This window comes from Macaca fascicularis, chromosome 10 (genome assembly GCF_037993035.2).
Source record: "Macaca fascicularis isolate 582-1 chromosome 10, T2T-MFA8v1.1".
NCBI classification, from domain to species: Eukaryota; Metazoa; Chordata; class Mammalia; order Primates; family Cercopithecidae; genus Macaca; species Macaca fascicularis.
The window spans coordinates 12673657-12691846 of record NC_088384.1 but is presented as its reverse complement, the minus strand read 5'-3'; the positions used below and the strand labels follow the sequence as shown (position 1 = coordinate 12691846).

The following is an 18190-nucleotide window of genomic DNA, read 5'->3' as shown; positions in this document are numbered from 1 at the left end:
AATCTCATAAAAGGTTTCTAGATAAAAGGTTTGTCTACTACAAATATCTGCTAGATGGTAAAATCAAAGTCAAGACTAGCCTGGACAACATAGTGAGACCCAATCTCTTAAAAAAATTTAGAGTTTAAATGATGAAATGTTATAGGACATGAAGAAAGACTTTTTTTTTTTTTTGGTCGGAATTTCTCTCTTGCTGCCCAGGCGAGAGTGCAATGCCGCGATCTTGGCTCACCGCAACCTCCGCCTCCCAGGTTCAAGCGATTCTCCTGCCTCTGTTTCCCAAGTAGCTGGGATTACAGGCATGCACCACCACACCCAGCTAATTTTTTGTATTTTTAGTAGATATGAGGCTTCACCATATTGACCAGGCTGGTCTCAAACTCCCAACCTCAAGTGATTCTCCCACCTTGGCCTCCCAAAGTGCTGGGAATAGAGGTGTGAGCCACCGTGCCCAGCTGGACATTATATATTAATAAAAGTTTTAAGGCATCAAGAAGTATAACAGTTCTAAAAATTTACACACCAAGGCCGGGGTATTGACTGATGCCTGTAATCCCAGCACTTTGGGAGGCCAAGGTGTGCTGATCACCTGAGGTCAAGAGTTTGAGACCAGCCTGACCAACGTGGTGAAACCCTGTCTCTACTAAAAATACAAAATTAACTGGGTGTGGTGGCCCATGCCTGTAATCCCCGATACTTGGAAGGCTGAGGCAGGAGAATCGCTTGAACCCAGGAGGCGGAGGTTGCAGTGAGCCAAGATCTTGCCATTGCACTCCAGCCTGACTGACAGAGACTCTGTATCAAAAAAAAAAAAAAAAATTACACACTTAATAATAGATCATCAAAATATATGAGGCAAAAATTAACAGAATTGAGGGAGAATTAAAGTTCTACAATAATTGGAGACGTCAGTGCTCGATGCTCAATAATGGACAGAACAACCAGATAGAAAAAAAGGAAGGAAATAGAGAACTCAACACAATAAGCCAACTAGATCTAACAGACATATACAGAACACTTCACCCAATGACAGCGGATAGCCACTGTGGAAAACAGCACGGCAGTTCCTCAAAAAACTAAAAATAGAATGGCCAGATGATCCAGCAATTCCACTGCCGGGTGTACACTCAAAAACATTGAAAGCAGAGTCTCAAAGAGATATTTGTACACCCACGGAAACAACCCAGGTTTTCATCAATACGTGAATGGAGAGGCAAAATGTGGTCTACACATACAATGGAGTGTTATTCAGCCTAGAAAAGGAAGGAAGTTCTGACCCATGCTACAACATGGATGAACCTTGAGGATATTATGCTGAGTAAAATAAACCAATCACATAAAGAGAAACACTGAATGATTCCACTTATATGACGAACTTAGAATATTCAGAATGGCCAGCCCAGTGCAGTGGCTCATGCCTGTAATCCCAGCACTTTGGAGGCCCAGGTGAGCGGATCACCTGAGGTCAGGAGTTTTGTTGTTTTTCTTTTTTTTTTTTTGACAGGCTGTGTCATCCAGGCAGGAGTACAGTGGTGTGATCTTGGTTCACTGCAGCCTCTGCCTTCCCGGCTGAAGCAATTCTCCTGCCTCAGTCTCCTGAGTGGCTGGGATTATAGGGGCCCGCTACCATGCCCAGCTAATTTTTTTTTTTTTTTTTTGACAGAGTCTTGCTCTGTTGCCCAAGCTGGAGTACAGTGGCATGGTCTCGGCTTATTGCAACCTCCGCCTCCTGGGTTCCAGTGATTCTTCTGCCTCAGCCTCCTAAGTAGCTGAGATTACAAGCGCATGCCACCACCTCCGGCCATGTTTTGGGTGTGTTTTTAGTAGAGATGGGGTGTCACCATGTTGGCCAGGATGGTCTCAATCTCCTGACCTCGTAATTCTCCCACCTCGGCCTCCCAAAGTGCTGGGATTACAGGGGTGATCCACCATCCCTGGCCAATTTTTGTATTTTTAATAGAGACAAAGTTTCACCATGTTGGCCAGGCTGGTCTCGAACTCCTGACCTCGTGATCCATCGGCCTCGGCCTTCCAAATTGCTGAGATTACAGGTGGGAGCCACCTCACCCGTCAGGGTCAGGACTTCAAGATCAGCCTGACCAACATGCCGAAACCATGTTTCTACTGAAAATACAAAAATTAGCCAGGCATGTTGGGATATGCCTGTAATCCCAGCTACTTGGGAGGCTAAGGCATGAAGAATCGCTTGAACCCAGGAGGCAGAGGTTGCAGTGAGCCGAGATTGTGCCACTGCACTCCAGCCTGGGTAACAGAGCGAGGCTTCATCTCAAAACAAACAAGCAAACAAACAAACAAAAAACAAAAAAAGAGAATATTCAAAATGTTAAAGACAGAAAGTAGCATGGTGGTTGCCAGTGGCTGGCAGAGGAGAGAATGGGAAGGAGGGAATGGGGAGGAGGGAATGGGGAGAAGGGAATGAGGAGTTTGTGTTTTAACGGGTACAGAGTTTCAGTCTTACAAGATGAAAAGAGCCGGCTTGGCGCAGCAGCTCACGTCTGTAATCCCAGCTCTTTGGGAGGCTGAGGTAGGTGGATCATCTGAAGTTCAGGAGTTCAAGACCCACTTGGTCAACATGGTGAAACCCCGTCTAAACTAAAAATACAAAAATTGATTGGGTGTGGTGGTGCGCACCTCTAATCCCAGCTACTTGGGAGGCTGAGGCAGGATGGTGGATGTTGTGGTGAGCTGTGATCGTGCCACTGCACTCCAGCTTGGGCAACAGAGTGAGACTCTGTCTCAAAAAAAAAAAAAAAAGAAAAAGAAAAGAAAAGAAAAAGAAAAAGAAAAAGAAAAAAAAAAAGAAGAGCTGTGGAAAAGGATGGTGGTGGTGGTTGCACAACATTACAAATATGTTTAATATGTTTAATACCGCTTAACTCTGTGCTTAAAAATGGTCAAGATGGTAGAGTTTATGTAATATATAATTTACCACAATATTTTTTAAATTGGAAAAATAGAAAACCAGGAGCAAAGTTTTTACCAAAGCAATACGTAGATGACAGGCACATGAAAAAGACATACGACATCATTAGCCATTAGGCAAGTGAACATTAAAACCACAATATTATCACAGACCTATCAGAATGTTACCACAGACTTATCAATGGCTAAAATAAAACACAGTGGCAGCACCAAATGCTGGAGAAACTGGATCATTTATACATTGCTGGTGAGAATATAAAATAGTACAGCTATTCTCCAATTTAGTTTAGCAGTTTCTTTCTTTCTTTTCTTTTTTTTTTCTTTTTTTCCAGATAGTTTCTCACTCTGTCGCCTAGGCTGCAATGTAGTGGCATGATCTCAGCTCATTGCAACCTCCGCCTCCTGGGTTCAAGCGATTCTCCTGCCTCAGCCTCCTAAGTAGCTGGGACTACAGGTGCGCACCACCATGCCCAGCTAATTTTTGTATTTTTAGTAGAGACAGGGTTTCATCATGTTGACCAGGATGGTCTCGATCTCTTGACTCATGATCCGCCCACCTCAGCCTCCTAAAGTGCTTTAGGAGCACTGATTACAGGTGTGAGCCACCATGCCTGGTCAAGTAGTTTCTTATAAAACTAAACATGTACTTAACATACAGTTCAGCAATTGCACTATTGGGCGTTTATTCCAGAGAAATGAAAACTTACGTTCACATTTTAAAAACAAAAACAAAAACCTGTGTTTATAGCAGCTGTGTTCACAACAGCCAAAAACAGCAACCAATCTAAACGTCCAATGGGTGAATGGTTCAACCTGCTGTGATACATCCATGCCATGAATCGTGCCCTGCAATGGAAACAAACAACCTATGGAAACCAGCAACAATTCAGATGAACCTCAAGGATATTATGCTGAGTGAAAAACGTCAATCACGAATGATTCCATACATACATTCCATATCTAATCATATACTGATGATTATATATATATCAAAAGAAATCATATCAAAAGATCCCATATATATTCTAGATATATATTCCATATAATCATATACTAAAGATCCCATATATATAACCTTCTGTTTTATATTTATTTTTGTTATTTTATTTTATGTTATTTTGAGATGGTGTTTCATTCTTGTTGCCCGGGCTTGAGTGCAATGGCACGATCTGGGCTCACCGCAACCTCTGTCTCCCGGGTTCAAGTGATTCTCCTGCCTCAGCCTCCTGAGTAGCTGGGATTACAGGCATGCACCACCACACCTGGCTAATTTTGCATTCTTTTTTAGTAGAGACAGAGTTTCTCCATGTTGGTCAGGATGGTCTCGAACTCCTGACCTTAGGAGATCCACCTGCCTTGGCCTTCCAAAGTTCTGGGATTACAGATGTGAGTCACTGAGCCCTGCCTATTTTTTAACTTTTTGAGATGGAGTCTTGCTCTGTCGCCTAGGCTGGAGTACAGTGATGAGATCTCGGCTCACTGCAACGTCCACTTCCTGGGTTCCAGCTATTCTCCTGCCTCAGCCTCCCAGGTAGTTGGGACTACAGGTGTGTGCCACCATGCCTGGCTAATTTTGTTTTTGTTTTTGTTTTTAGTTGTGACAGGTTTTCACCATGTTGGTCAGGCTGGTCTTGATCTCCTGACCTCAGGTGATCTGCCTGCCTCAGCCTCTCAAAGTGCTGGTATTACAGGTATGAGCCACAGCAGTCAGCCATATATAACCTTCTTCAAATAAAATTACACAGGTGGAAAAAGGTTTTTCTTTTTCTTTTTTCTTTTTTTTTGAGACAGGGTCTCACTCTGTCGCCCAGGCTGGTGTGCAGTGATGCAGTCATGGCTCAAGTGATCCTCCCCACTCAACCTCCCTAGTAGCGGGAATTACAGGTGTGCACCACCACATCTGGCTAATTTGTTTTGTTTTTGTTTTTGTAGAGATGGGGTTTCAGCACCTTGCCCAGGCTGGTCTGGAACTCCTGACCTCAAGTCATCCATCTGCCTCGGCCTCCCACAGTGCTGGGATTACTGGCACGAGACACCACACCTGGCCTGAAAACGTTTTTGAAAAAATAAAATGGGCTGGGCAAGTGGCTCACGCCTGCAGTTAGAGGCCTGGAGACATTAAGAAAACCACCCAAGGTCACACAGTAAGGAAGGGGGGATCTCAGAGTTGCCTGGCTGCAAAGCTGGTGTCCCTTCCCCACTGTGCCTTAACTGCCGCCTTACAGCTGGGTTTGAGGATGCCTCCCTGGTCTAGGGTTATTATTCCATTTTCTTCTACAAAGTATGTTTCTGATGAACGGAACTGTTTATTTTCCACCAATGGTCTTATCCTTTGTCCATCTCTTTCTGATGGCAACAGAAAACTTCACCTTCCAGAGGAGCACCTCTGCCCACCGCCGCACCCTCAGGGAAATGAGGAGCGCCTCTGCCCAGCCCCCACACCGTCTGGGAAGTGAGGAGCGCCTCTGCCCAGCCCCCACACCGTCTGAGAAGTGAGGAGCGCCTCTGAGCGGCTGCCCCACCGTCTGGGAAGTGAGGAGCGCCTCTGGATGGCCACCGAGCAACCCTCTAGGTGTGAAGTGGCAGCTCTGTGTGTGATCTTTCTGCCCTCCCTAAGTTTGCATTTTCGACAGTAAAATTGACTTTTAAATTAAAAGATTTATAAAAAAAGAAAGAAAAGAAAACTTTACCTTCCAAAAACAACTACTAGGAGTCCGCTTTGTGCAGAGGTAGGACAAGCTTCTGTGCAGGTAGGGGCGCTGCTGCACCCCCTCCCACCCACGCATCCTCCTCCCTATCTGCCTTCGGGCGGCAGCCAGAGGAGTTCAGAGTCTCTACAGAGAGCACAACTTCTCCAGCTGGAACAAACTCCCCTTAAAGGAATCTATTTAGAAAGATTATTTCAACGTACATTCATTCCTCCAAAATACACTTAGATGGACTTAAATAAGCAGAAAGCTGTGTGTGTAATTGTTTCCCATCTTCTTGGTCCACACGGAACTCCTTGAGAGGTCCCTGTGGGCAGCGAGCCTGTGTGTAGACACCCTCCTCCCCTCCTAGGTGTCGCAGACATCACAGTCCCTCTGAGGCGCTGACCTGCCCCCAACCTTCTGGAAGCTGGGAGGTTGGAAGAGGGAATTCATACAACGGACCCAGCACACAGCTGGGAACTCGAGGAACACCTAAGCCTTCACTTGTGCTGTGCGGAGTCCACACTTCCTTCCCCACTGGAGTCTCCAAACCTCCCCTCGCTCAATAGGGAGGTGCTGCTCAAAGCTCTGGGCATACATTAGGGCTGGGGACCGGGTAGTATGGAGGGGGCTCCAGCCTGCCCATCCACCAGGCAAGGGGGCACCTGCCCCTCTCTCAGCCTGGTCTGGACCCGCCTCCCGGGCTCTGGCTGCAATGCCTTTCTCTTTCTCTTTACAATTCCTTTGGGTCCTGCCCAACACAGATAAAGACAGAGCAGCCTGTCTTTATTGGAGGTTCCTCTGCCAGCGGGAGGGGCCTGGGGAAAACCAGAGAAAGAGCCAGAGCCAGAGAAACGTAAACCACCCCAGGGCCTCCTACACCAATGCCTGAGCAGGAATGGGGAGGGGCCATGACACACAAGGCCCTGGGAGGTCACTTTAAGGAGGGCTGCCCAACTGCAGGGACTCTGTAAGCAGGAAGTGAAACCACCACGCTTCAAAAAAAGAGCGGGATTGGGAGAAGCATATCTAAGAGGCTGCCGCGCTTCAAAAAAAGAGCGGGACTGGGACAAGCATATCTAAGAGGCTGAACATGAATCCACAGATCAGGTACTGCTGCCCTTTGGGTCCCCTGGGCCCCTCCTGCCCCTTCCTGCCTGGTGGTCCTGCTGGGCCTCAACCCTGGCCTCCCCTTGCCCCTGCCCCTGCCCCAGCCCTGGGCTGCCTCCCCTCTGGCTTCCCTGCCACCCAAATCCCAGCCAGGCTCTTTGCCCTGCTATGTGGTCGCCCTACAGCTGCTTCTGAATGTGCCGCCTCCCCCACCTGCACCAGCCCAGGCCCCCTGCTGAGATTCTCCCTTAAAGTCATGGCCGGGTTGGTGCTCTCCGCCCTGGGAGGGTGCTCCCTCTGTGTGCTTCCCACCATTCCTGAGCTCAGGAACTGGGAGAATTGAACCAAAGGATGATTGGAGCAATCAGGTATTTTGTCCTCAGCACTTTGATGAAATTTCTGTAATATTTACTTTGCTTAAATACAGTCTTAGGAGAGGGTGTGGGGGCAGGAATGGTCTCTGAAGCACATGATAAATCATGTCATCCAAGGATGACTCCATGGTGAGCAGATGTCCCCAGACAGGTTCCACTCTAAGGTCACTCTTCATCTTTTAGAACATGACCAGTGGCCCAGCGCGGTGGCTCACACGTGTAATCCCAACACTTTGGTAGGCCAAGGTGGGTGGATCATGAGGTCAGGAGTTTGAGACCAACCTGGCCAATATGGTAAAACCCTGTCTCTACTAAAAAAAATACGAAAATTAGCCAGGCATGGTGGCGCATCTGTAGTCCCAGATACTCAGGAAGTTGAGGCAGGAGAATCACTTGAACCCGGGAGGCGGAGGTTGCAGTGAGCCAAGATTGCGTTGCTGCACTCCAGCCTGGGTGACAGAGTGAGACTTCATCTCAAGAAAAAAAAAAAAAAAAAAGAACATGACCAGTAACATGGAATGTGAGAAAAAAATGCAATAATCAGGAGAAATGCTCCTTTAAAATTTAGTGAAAAGAGAGCCCAGTCCTCAACAGCTTTCCCCTGCAGGGCCCGTGATGCAGAGGCTGGACAGGACAGGGCTGGCCTGGAAAGGGGCCCCAGCTCCATCTGTCCCCAGCTCTGTGGCCTGGGCAGGTTACCCTGCCTCTCTGTGCCTCTGGCACCTCCTCTGTAAGATGGGAATGGCCCCTGCCGGCCTAGGGCAACATCACATGAGCTCACACCCCTCGCAGCACTTAGAAGAGTGGCCTGGGCCTCAGAATTCAGTTCTACCATGATTTTAAAATAATGTTAACATGCAAAGTGAAATGTCAGGAAGGAATTGAGCTGAAAGGTTAAAAGCTATTTTTTTACGGGTGAAGAGTTTTATTCTCTTTTGCATTTTCCTAATGGGTTGGGCAGTGGGTTGGCAGAAATACTAGGAGAGTGGGGAATGTACCCCTGGAAAGGCCAGAGTTGGACCTGAGCTGGGAGAGATCGCCCCAGTTGGAAGAGATCGCCCCAGCCCCGGCGCCCCTGCCAGCATCCCCGCCTCTTCCTCTCCCCTCAGTCTTCCTGCCTGGGAAGACAGCAGAAATTCTCAGGGCTGTGGAGGTGTAGGGGAGGCCCAGGGCCATCCCAGGAGCTGTGTTCAGTGGACATGAGCCCCAAGGACTCCAGGGAGGGCTCTCTGTATGGGACGGTTTCTCTCTTGTGCCTTCAGAAATCCGATGGAGCGGATGTATCAACGCACATTCTACTACCACTTTGAAAATAAACCCATCCTCTATGGTCGGAGCTACACCTGGCTGTGCTACGAAGTGAAAATAAGGAAGGACCCCTCAAAGCTCCCTTGGGACACAGGGGTCTTTTGAGGCCAGGTACAACCCAAACTTCAATCAAATCACAGGCAGTGTTGCAGGAATTAGAGGACTGGAGAGACTGATATGGGTGAGACAGGAGGATTTATTTAGGTGCGCCAGCTCAGTAGACTCACATCCAAAAAGGCTGAGCCCTTAACAAAGACAGATTGAGGTACTTATAGGCAAACTTACAGAAGCAGAACAAAGGCAATTAATCAAACAGTGACAGGTCACATAATGTGTAGCATAACTAATGACTTGGCATAACTTGTGGCCTTGTATACCTGGTGGCCTAGAAGCTATGTCTAAAGAAAAACAGGAGCTGGCTAAATACAGACATTTGTAAAATATAGTTATAATTAATGGTTCTGGAAAGGAGAGACAGTAAAGGAATTTGTCTTTTAAAAAAATTTTTTTTATTTTCTTCAACCTTGCTCTGGAGGGGTGTGAGGGTGGTGTCTGGAGCCCATTCCTTTGGCGTTGACTTTTCAGGCAGTGTTATCTTATAACTGTCCTTGGAGTGAGCTGGCTAGGTGGAGGAAAACTAGTTCTTTTCTTTTTAACCCGTGCTACAGCAGGACCTAAGCAGCTGGGAATGCAGAAAACACAACAATAAGGAAAATGCCCAGGGGTGGGCTCTCAATTGTATATTTTTTCCCACACTTTTTTTTTTTTTTTTTTTTTTTTTTTTAAGATGGAGTCTTGCTCTGGCGCCCAGGCTGGAGTGCAATTGCACAATCTCGGCTCACTGCAACCTCCACTTCTTAGATTCAAGCGATTCTTCTGCCTCAGCCTCCTGAATAGCTGGGATTACAGAAGCCCACCACCACGCCCAGTTAATTTTTTCTATTTTTAGTAGAAACAGGGTTTCACCTTGTTGGCCAGGCTGGGGAATTCCTGACCTCAGGGGATTCACCTGCCTTGGCCTCCCAAAGTGCTGGGTTTACAAGCATGAGTTATCATGCCTGGCCACGTCCCAGATTTCTTTTCTTTTCTCTTTTTTTTTGTTTTTTTGAGACCAGGTTTCCCTCTTGTTGTCTGGGGCTGGAGTGCAATGGCTCACTCAACTTCCACCTGCCGGGTTCAAGCAATTCTCCTGCCTCAGCCTGCGAGCTGCACAGTCACGTGGGGGTGAAGGTTGTTGCCAGAAGCTCAGGGGATGCTCCAGACAGAGTGGCCTGGGATGTCGGGTCACTGCTGCTGCATGCCACGAGGACAAGAGGAAGCAGGAGTTTAGTCTGACACGCTGCCCTTCCAGATAGAAGGCAAGGGACAGAAAGAGGGGCTGACGTCACCCTTGAATAACCACAGCAGTGACACCCACAAAGGTGCAGTCCCCACAGCCTCACAGCTGCGTGTAGGTGCCACCTCTTAAGGCCATTACCATAGCAATTAACACTGAACATGAGCTTTGGAGCAGACAATCACTCAAACTAATCAGGGGGATGGAGGAAAGGAGCTTCAGTGGCAAGATCCCCTGGGCTCCTGTGCTGGCCCCTCCTCCCACTGCACCAACCCTGCCCTCTCCTCCTGCTCCCCCTCTCAGAGCATCCCCTGCCCCTGCTCCTCTCCCAGGTGTATTCCAAGCCTGAGCACCACGCAGAAATGTGCTTCCTCTCTCGGTTCTGTGGCAACCAGCTGCCTGCTTACAAGCGCTTCCAGATCACCTGGTTTGTATCCTGGAACCCCTGCCCGGACTGTGTGGCGAAGGTGATTGAATTCCTGGCTGAGCACCCTAATGTCACCCTGACCATCTCTACCGCCCGCCTCTACTACTACTGGGGTAGAGATTGGCAGAGGGCGCTCTGCAGGCTGCGTCAGGCAGGGGCCCGAGTGAAGATCATGGACTATGAAGGTGAGAGGAGGAGGGGTCAGGGGAGTGTGAGTGGGTGGAACAGCATGAGAGATGGATGGATCTGCAATGCCATGGCTGGGGGTGTCCCAGGGCAACCTACAGGGGCAGGGCCAGGGCTGACCACAACTGACCACCAGGAGAGCAGGCCTGGGAGGGCAGGACCAGGGTCAGGGGAGAGCCTGACTGCTTCCCTCCTCTTCGTCTCAGAATTTGCATACTGCTGGGAAAACTTTGTGTACAATGAAGATCAGTCATTCATGCCTTGGTACAAATTCAATGACAATTATGCATTCCTGCACCGCATGCTAAAGGAGATTCTCAGGTGAGGGTCTCCCTCTGGCCTCATGGTCTCTCTCCTCTCATCTCCTGCTCATCCTCCTAAGGCCTCCCTTGGCCAGGCCCTCCTGCCCTCCCTCCTGACCCACTGCCTGCCCTCATGGTCACACTGCCTTCCCTTAACTCCTGGTGCTCCCTCCACACCGCCTCCTCCCTGCTTTCCTGGGCCCTTCCTGTGAGTGAGAGGCCCTTTCGGCCTCCAAGGCACCAGGGTCTTGGACTAGAGGAACAAACAGCAGGACAGGGTGGCCTGAGACACCAGCCGCTGCCCTTCTGTGACATGGGGGCAAGAGGAGGCAAGAACTCAGCCTGCCAGGGAACAACTCTGGGCAGGAGATGTGGAAGGAAGGAGCTCAGTGTGGCGGCACGCGTGGCATCCTGGGGGGACATCTGAGGGCCATCCGCACCTGCTATTCCTCCCTCCAGTGGTGGCCTCTGAGTGTGAAGGCATGGAGGGAAGCAGACACCTGCCCCTCACTCTCCCTCCCTACCACATAGCTGCTGGGTGGGGGCCGTCCCTGGGATGATTCCTGAGGCCAGGATCCAGGGATCCCTCTGGAGGTCCTCCTACCCAGGTGAGAAAGCAGCATGGAGTGAGGCCTGCACTCAGATGGGCCTGGGAGGTCACTCACCGAGCCGGTGTCTCCTGGAACAAGGGCCCTGGAAGATAGAAATAGAAGCCAAACCCAGGACTAACATCAGGGCCAGGACAAGCCTGCCAAGGAGGCTGCATGTGAAGCCCCAGATCAGGGACCACTGTGCACTCTGCCCGCGGGGCCTCTGCTGCCCCTTCCTGCCTGGTGGCCCTGCTGGGCCTCAGCCCTGGCCTCCCCCTGCCCCAGCCCCAGCCCTAGGCTCTCTCCCCTCTGCTTCCTCTGCCACCCCCACTCCCAGCCAGGCTCTTTGCCCTGCTATGTGGTCACCCCACTGTTGCTTCTGAATGGGCCGCCTCCCCAACCTGCCCCAGCCCAGGCCCCCTGCTGAGACTCTCCCCTGAAAGCCATGGCTGGGCTGGTGCTCCCCGCATTGGGAGGGTGCTCCCTCTGTGTGTTTCCCACCATTCCTGAACTCTGGAACTGGGAGAATTGAACCAAAGGATAATTGGAGCAATGTGGAATTGTGTTCTCGGCGCTTTGATGGAATTTCTGTAAGATCTACTTTGTTTTAATACAAAGTCTTAGGAGAGGGTGTGGGGGAGGGAATGGTCTCTGTGCCAGAAAATAAGTCATTTCTTCCAAAGATGCCTCCAGTGTGAGCAGAGGAGGATGCACATGACCCCAGACACAGGCTCCTCCTCCGTGAGCACCATTCGCCTTTTAGAATGACACCTGTAACCTGGAATGTAGGAAAAAATATGATGATCAGGAGAAATGCTCTTATTTTAGGCTGGGCATGGTGGCTCACGCCTGTAATCCTAGCACTTTGGGAGGCTGAGGTGGGTGGATCACTTGAGGTCAGAAGTTCAAGACCTGCCTGACCAGCATGGTGAAACCTCGTCTCTACTGAAAATACAAAAAATTAGCCAGGCGTGGTGGTGGGTGCCTGTAATCCCAGCTACTTTGGAGGCTGAGGCAGGAGAATTGGTTGAACCTGGGAGGCGCAGGTTGCAGTGAGCTGAAATCGTGCCATTGCACTCCAGGCTGGGTGACACAGTAAGACTGTCTTAGAAAAAAAAAAAAATGAAGAGTAGCCGTGGCCTGGAAATTCGGTGTGATCCCAATGTAAAAATAATAATCATCATTATTGGACAGGTGAAATGGGAGGAAGGAATTGAGCTGAAATGTTCAAGCAGTTGTTTTAAGGTGAAGAGTTTTATTGTCTGTTGCATTTTCCTAATGGGTTGGGAGATGTGTGGCAGAAAAACTGGGAGGTTGAGGGTGTCCCATTGGTAGAAGAGAGCTGGGGTTCCAGCTGGGAGAGGTCACCCCAACCCTGCCGCCCCTGGCAGCATCCCCTCCTCTTTCTCTCTCCCAGTCTTCCTGCCTGGGAAAGCAGCAGACATTCTCAGGGCTGTGGAGGGATGGGGGAGGCCCAGAGCCCAGGGCCGTCCAGGGAGTGGTGTTCAGCGGGCATCAGCCCCCAGGACTCTGTGGGTTGTCTCTGCATTGGCGGGTTTCTCCCTCGTGCCTTCAGAAACCCGATGGAGGCAACGTATCCACACACATTCTACTTCCACTTTAAAAACCTACTAAAAGCCACAGATCAGAACGAAACCTGGCTGTGCTTCACCGTGGAAGTTATAAAGCACCACTTTACTGTCTCCTGGAAGACGGGCGTCTTCTGAAACCAGGTAGCACCAAAGTCCTAGTTACACCCCAAATAGGAGCTAAGCAGCTGGGGATGCCGAAAACACAACAATGAGTGACGTGCCCGGTGCGGGCTCTCCTGTGTGTACTTTCCTGCCACATGTCTTTTTTTTTTTTTTTTTTTTTTTGAGATAGTCTTGCTCAGTCACCCAGGCTAGAGTGCAGTGGTGTGATCTTGGCTCACTGCAACCTCTGCTTCCTGGGTTCAAGAGATTCTCCTGCCTTAGTCTCCCGAGTAGCTGGGATTACAGGTGCCCACCACCATGCCCAGCTAATTTTTTTTGTATTTTTAGTAGAAATAGGATTTCATCATGTTGGCCAGGCTGGTTTCAAACTCCTGTCCTCACAGGATCCGCCTCCCTTGGCCTCCCAAAGTGCTAGGATTACAGGCATGAGCCACCGCGCCCAACCTCCTCCCACATTAAGTCCGTGGCCCAGATCTTCCTCCCTGACTCTCCTGGGATCGGATGGTGGAGGGGGTTTACCTCTTCCCACAAGGCCTTGCTTAGAGCCCAGCACCCTCACTCTTGACCTTCTTTCCCAAAATCTTGTCATGGAGCTGTGCATCTGGCAGTCATCGGGAAACAGCTGCTGTGGGAAGCGGGGGCTGTGGTGTCCGGCACTGTGTCTGGGCCAGTCACCGCTGGGCTGGTGGGGCCGCCCCCGCCACTGCCCTGATTCCTTGATGTCAAGGACACATCATCACAGGATGGTGAACCCTTGCTCCTCACCATGCCGCCCCCACAGGGGCCACTGACCTCCCACCCACCCTGTCATGTCCCACCCACTCCTGCAGCCCCCACTGCCCAGGCAGGAGACTTTTCAGAGTGTGTTTGGGGAGGGAGCCATCTGTGTTTTGGGCAGGCCTGGCCTACAGTAGTGCTGGCCTCGGAAACGCCCAGGACTCAGGACTGAAGCACAAGTGTTTCCAGTTCCCACATGCTAAAAAAGTGACAAGAACTCCTCTTCGAGCTTTTCTGATGAGCACTCACCTCCCACCCTCAAACCCCGGGGGCCTCTCTTCTCCTCCTGACCCTCTCTCTAGACCTGGCTTCCCTCTCTAGGTTCTCAGTTTTTGTCCCAGCGCTGGTCTGTCCTCCGATGGTATCAATTCCAGGTCTTCCTTCTCCTGGGGCAGGTGCACAGGGAGCCTGAAAATCCCAGTGGGTAATGGTGCTGTGCCCCAGCCAGTGAAGGTGGTTGGAGAGGGGATCCTCCTCACTTGTCTTTAAATGAGCATCTGCTATTTCTTAACCAATGTTCCATGTCTCTGGACTTGGCCTAAGCCCTTTTATGTTCAGTGTCGTCTCATTCTCCCTAATATTAACGAAAGGGGGTTGCTTGTAGGACCACTTTTCTTTGAGGAAACCTTGTTTCCTTTTCTTGAGAACACAAAGTGAGTGAGTGGTAGAGCCCAGATTCATACCCAGGTCCACTTAAAATGATGGCGAACAGAGATTGATTGATTGATTGATTGATTGATTGATTTTATTTTCTTTTCTTTCTTTCTTTTCTTTCTTTCCCTCTCCTCTCCTCTCCTTTCCTCTCTCTCTTCTTTTGCTGCTACCTCCAAACACCGATTTTTCTAATTCTGGTTATGTCAGGATGTATAGAGAGGGGCTGGGAGAGGCCTTCAAGGTGGGGCTGGTGTTTCCAACCCAGGAGTCCTGAGCTGCCCCGTCTGGCCTGAGAAACACGTTTGGGAGACCTCATGGCATCCTAAGGGATGTGGAAAATGCTATGAATTATATGAAAAGAGGTCCCTGCCAGGCTCCTCTCCCCAGTGATCCCCCTCAGGAGTGTACCTGCCCCGATGCTGGGTGTGGTAGGAGTTAACCCTGCAGGCAGGAGGAAGCCCCAGCGGGTCCATCTCCAGCAGGGGCTGTGGGTAAGCAGAGCCAGGACGGGGGTGCATGGTGAGGCCAGGGAATGAGACCCAGCTCTACCTCAGGAAGAGGAGCAGGGTCCTCCCCGGAGGGCCTGAGCACACTGAGCTGACCCTGGGGAGGCCCTGAAAAGGCCTAAACAGGCTCCAGGACTGTGCTGACTTCCTGATAATCCCCCAGAAGGGGTCAGAGAGAGAAGATCAGTGGCCCCCACAAAATGAGTGGAAGCCCCTCCTCTGACAGGTGTCTCAGTATATGGGGAGCAGGGAAGGATTGGGGGGTGCAAGAGAGGAGCAAGGGGTAGTCCCAGGAGGAGTCTTAGGTCTTTTGGTTTCCCCCACCTTTGTCCACAGACACTTGATGGATCCAGACACGTTCACTTCCAACTTTAACAATGACCTTTCGGTCCTTGGACGGCACCAGACCTACTTGTGCTACGAGGTGGAGCGCCTGGACAATGGCACCTGGGTCCCAATGGACCAGCACTGGGGATTTCTATGCAACCAGGTGACCAGCACAGTCACCTGCATCCAGGCAGGGTCCTCCCAATCCAGGGACATGCATGGGCAGAAGGTTCTTCGTGGTACCTGTGGTGTCCCGCAGAGTGTCTGTCACCTGTGCTTCCTGCAGCTGCTGCTGCTTGGCCCTGGGGTTGGGGGGGGAAACTTTGGCTTCAGTGACTCTCCATGGCCAGTTGGGTTGAGTCAGTAATTAGAGAAAATGCAATTTAATTTAATAATTAATGCAATATTTTAAAATGCAAATTTAATGCAAATAGACCACAATGAATAAAACTGAAGATTTTAACAAAGACTGACAGGAGAGTGCTGACCCGTGTATATCGGAGCTGGGGCGAAATCAAACCTCATTGCTCCTGATCTGTTTGTATTTAATGGACAATATTTTGCTTATCTTGGGATTTCTGCATAACACTTGATATTTTTAATACTGCAGAGAAAATCATGCATCCTAGTAACTGGGGTTTTGGCGACCCCTCTAATTTTGTGCTGGAGGCCCCCGCCTCCCCAGCCCCACCTGATCCAGGCCCTCCCTCCCTGTTCACCACACATCACCTCACACTTTGTTTCCTTTTCTAGGCTAAGAATGTTCTCCGTGGTGATTATGGCTGCCACGCGGAGCTGTGCTTCCTGGGCTGGGTTCCTTCTTGGCAGTTGGACCCGGCCCAGACGTACAGGGTCACTTGGTTCATCTCCTGGAGCCCCTGCGTCAGCTGGGGCTGTGCCGAACAAGTGCGTGCGTTCCTTCAGGAGAACACACACGTGAGACTGCACATCTTCGCTGCCCGCATCTATGATTATGACCCCCTGTATCAGGAGGCACTGCGAACGCTGCGGGATGCTGGGGCCCAAGTCTCCATCATGACCTATGATGGTAAGAATGGAAGGTTTGGGTGGGGTGGGGTGGGTGGGGGCAGGAGAGGTCTCTGGGAAGAAAAGGAGAAAAGCCTTGGTCTGCTGCCTGCAGAGACGATGGCTGCACTCTGGGACCCGACTTTGGGGTCTATGGGAAGAGAGAGGCCAGACCAGGAGATGTGGGCCCGGGGAGGGCAGGGAGGGTGGCTGGAAGTGGAAGCAGAACTTGGGGCTTCCCGAAAGAATGAGAACTGGGCTGGCCCAGATCCCAGTGGGAAGGAAGTGCCTGATGAAGGAGCTCAGTCCCTAGGGGAGGGAGAGGGAAAGGAGGGACTAAAACCAGGATGTGGGAAGTCTGTCCTGAGAGTCACGGGCTCTTGGTGCCACCCCGTCCCCACAGCCGGAGCGTGACTTATCTTCCCTGTCACTTTTCAGAATTTGAGTACTGCTGGGACACCTTTGTGGACCGCCAGGGACGTCCCTTCCAGCCCTGGGATGGACTAGATGAGCACAGCCAAGCCCTGAGTGAGAGGCTTCGGGCCATTCTCCAGGTGACGGCTTCCTCCCTCTGCCTGGTGCCCCATCGGCCTCCCCCTCCTCCCCTCTCCCCTGGGCCTTGCCTTCCCCTCTGCTCAGAGCCTCCTCTGGGTTCCCTGCTCCCCCCAGGGCGCCCAGCTCTGTCCCTCCCTTTCCTTCTCACAGCCTCCCTCTCTCTCCCTCCTCTCCTGTCATTGTCACTGTCCCCAGGCCTCCTCCCTGTGCCCTCTTTCCACTCTCTCACTCCCCCCTCCCAGCTCCATTCAACCCCCCCTCCCCCCACTCTTCCAGAATCAGGGAAACTGAAGGATGGGCCTCAGTCTCTAAGGAAGGCAGAGACCTGGGTTGAGCCTCAGAATAAAAGATCTTCTTCCAAGAAATGCAAACAGGCCGTTCACCACCATCTCCAGCCGCTCACAGACACCAGCGAAGCAAGGTGTTCCTGACCAAGTAGATTTTTTAAAAATCAAGTGAATTAATTTTAATTGAAAATTTCTCTTATGTTCTAAGTATATAATAGTAAGATTGTGCTCAATATTCTCAGAATAGTTTTCAATTTATTAATGAAATGATTAACTGGCTTCATATCTAGACTAATAAAACATTAAGAATCTTCCATAATTGCTTTGGCTCAGCAATTGTATCATGAATTGCAAGTGTTTACATAAACACTAACAAATACAAAAAATTAGCCGGCGAGGTGGCAGGTGCCTGTAGTCCCAGCTACTCAGGAGGCTGAGGCAGGAGAATGGCGTGAACCCGGGAAGCGGAGCTTTCAGTGAGCCAAGATTGCGCCACTGCACACCAGCCTGGGCGACAGAGCAAGACTGTGTCTCAAAAAAAAAAAAAGAAAAACAAAACAAAAACAACAACAAAAAACGTTAGCAAATGTGTAGATGTCTTTCCTTGTGTAGTGGACCTATAGCAGGGCAAAGGTCACATGACATCCCTCTGGAGCCAGAAAACTCAGCTAAACCTCACAGGAGAGGAACCTAAATGCAGACCCCACCCTCACTCACAGAGTCCCGGGCGCTGATTGGAAGGGACAGGCCCAGCAGTAAGAGGACAGCCAGCAGCCAGTCTCCCTGTTGGAAAGGAGCCACACAAGTGCAGGCAGGGGCCCTCCGGAGCAGCCCTGTGTCCACCCCTTCCTGATTCCACCCCCTAGAGAGGGAACCCAGGGGAGGCCGTGGCTGAGACCCAGGACAGGGCCAGTCAGCAGAAGCAGCCCAGGAAGGGCGCAGGTGTCCAGGCTGGGCCCAGAGAGAGGGCTGGGGAGAGGAGCAGCCCAGGAGGCAGAGCCCAGCCACAGAGGGGAGAGGAGCTGAGCCCTGGAGACAGGAGGCTCCAGAGGCAGAGACGGAGCCCAGGGCTAGGGC

The 18190-nt window shown here is 50.7% G+C and overlaps 1 protein-coding gene across 1 annotated transcript; it reads left to right on the top strand.

Annotated features, from left to right (window-relative positions):
• Positions 1-6562: 6562 nt before the first annotated feature.
• On the top strand, positions 6563-17429 carry APOBEC3B (apolipoprotein B mRNA editing enzyme catalytic subunit 3B). Its single transcript, XM_005567246.5, has 8 exons — positions 6563-6743; positions 8380-8536; positions 10094-10373; positions 10581-10695; positions 15255-15408; positions 15999-16293; positions 16710-16825; positions 17103-17429. Exons 3-8 carry the CDS (start codon positions 10124-10126, stop codon positions 17115-17117), a joined length of 945 nt encoding a protein of 314 aa, XP_005567303.3. The 5' UTR covers positions 6563-6743; positions 8380-8536; positions 10094-10123; the 3' UTR covers positions 17118-17429.
• The last annotated feature ends 761 nt before the right edge of the window (positions 17430-18190 follow it).

Coding starts and splice junctions, on each gene's coding strand:
- APOBEC3B (XM_005567246.5), top strand. CDS start 10,124: ATGTGCTTCCTCTCTCGGTTCTGTGGCAACCAGCTGCCTGCTTACAAG. Junction 10,374..10,580: donor GAAGATCATGGACTATGAAG/GTGAGAGGAGGA, acceptor TCTTCGTCTCAG/AATTTGCATACTGCTGGGAA. Junction 10,696..15,254: donor ATGCTAAAGGAGATTCTCAG/GTGAGGGTCTCC, acceptor CTTTGTCCACAG/ACACTTGATGGATCCAGACA.